General features: G+C 64.4%; 1 protein-coding gene across 1 annotated transcript in view; it reads left to right on the plus strand.

Annotated features, from left to right (window-relative positions):
- Window positions 1-1552, plus strand: part of RPS6KA2 (ribosomal protein S6 kinase, 90kDa, polypeptide 2) — a 110627-nt gene that overhangs the window by 101014 nt on the left and 8061 nt on the right. The window contains exon 14 of the mRNA XM_014542413.1: window positions 736-889. Coding sequence (XP_014397899.1) covers window positions 736-889 — 154 coding nt within the window. The remainder of the gene's footprint in view (window positions 1-735; window positions 890-1552) is intronic.

The raw sequence follows: 1552 nt of genomic DNA on the forward strand, positions 1-1552 counted from the left end.
ACCCGGGACCCAGGAGGCGGCTCCGGGTGTGGGAGCCACGTCCCTGCCATGAGATGTGCCTGTGGGAGGTCAGGAAGGTGACTTTTTGTAGTTTCCTCCCTTATAAACCCAACCGGACAGGGAGGACTCCACGCAGAAACCATGATGACGTTGCGTCTAACGCAGTTGGGGCGCGTGGGGCGCTGGGCTCCACGTTTCTCTCCCCGCCGCCCTCTGGGGAAGAGAGCAGGATGTCCGAGGGGGCGCTGGCTGGGAGGGGGCGCCCAGCCTCGGCGCTTGTACGTGGTGGTGACGGGCCCTCATGGGGTCAGATTTCCACTTAGATGTCGACACGCAGACACGCGTGCGGGACGCAGCGTCTGAGCCCCACGCTGGGCCTCCCGGGCGCTGTCCCCTCCTGCTCCCAGATTCTCCCTCCACTGCTGGGGAAACTGGCCTCCAGCCGCCAGCCCCGCGGTATCTGAAAGGGTCGTGACCGAGAGGCGGGGGAGGCTGGGGTCCGATGGGGACCGTCGTCCTAACTCTGTGGCCTTGGCCAGAGGACTCGCCCCTCCCGGCCTCCGGGTTGAGGCGCACAATTCAGACCCCCCTTTATGCCTGTGCTATGTGCCTCCCCCATGAGAGAGCTCTGAGGGCCTCGTCCCCCGGCCTCAGGGTTGGGGCGCACAGCCTGGACCCCATTGCGCCTGCCCTGTGTGCCCCTCCCCTCCCCCCTGCACCCCCCCATCCCACTAGAGCTGAGGGCCCTGCCTCCATCCCGCAGCAGCTGCACGGGGACAACGTCCACTTCTCCGACGGCTACGAGGTCAAGGAGGACATCGGGGTGGGCTCCTACTCCGTGTGCAAGCGGTGCGTGCACAGAGCCACGGACGCCGAGTACGCTGTGAAGGTGAGGCCATGCTGGGCAGTGCTGAGTGCGGGCGCCGGGCCCCGGCAGCTGCCTGCACCCACCTGCCCGGCCCCGCCCTCCACCTCCTAGGCTCCCACACGACAGGGTTCCCCTTACTCTGATGCTAGGTCCCCACTTGAACTTCATTTTGCAAATCACGCATGTTTTCAGCCCTAGTCACCATCGAGGCACCGACCCCCTGGGGCACTTTGTGGGTGTCCCACGCTGGAGCGGTAGCTTGGGCACCCGCGTTTGGGGATGTAGCGTTGGGGGCAGGTGTAGCGATTGGCAAAGGGAGGAACAGAGGGGGAGGGAGGGGACGTGGATACAGCCCCCAAGAATCAAGTCAAAGAAATAGCTGCAGGCTTGACGGCAGCCCGGGCCAAGCCTCACGCGGCGGTCGTGGCGCACGATCAGCCCTCGGGAACAGTGACAGTGTCCGCCACCCAGCCTGTCACCCCCATAGGAGCTCTCGCTCTGTCCTTGTTGCTGTATTAAGTGTTGGATCGGGAAATACAAAATGTCGGTTTCCTGAGTTTCCTGGTGGGTCAGTGTGGGTGACAGCGAAGTTTCCTGCCACACGGTAACCTAGTGTCTGGGAGAGGATGCGCTGTACATTCTCGACAGGATGCTCGGCCCCACCCCCGCCCACCCAGCCCACCT

Source organism: Myotis brandtii, unplaced genomic scaffold (genome assembly GCF_000412655.1).
Source record: "Myotis brandtii unplaced genomic scaffold, ASM41265v1 scaffold1077, whole genome shotgun sequence".
In the NCBI taxonomy this organism is placed as follows: domain Eukaryota; kingdom Metazoa; phylum Chordata; class Mammalia; order Chiroptera; family Vespertilionidae; genus Myotis; species Myotis brandtii.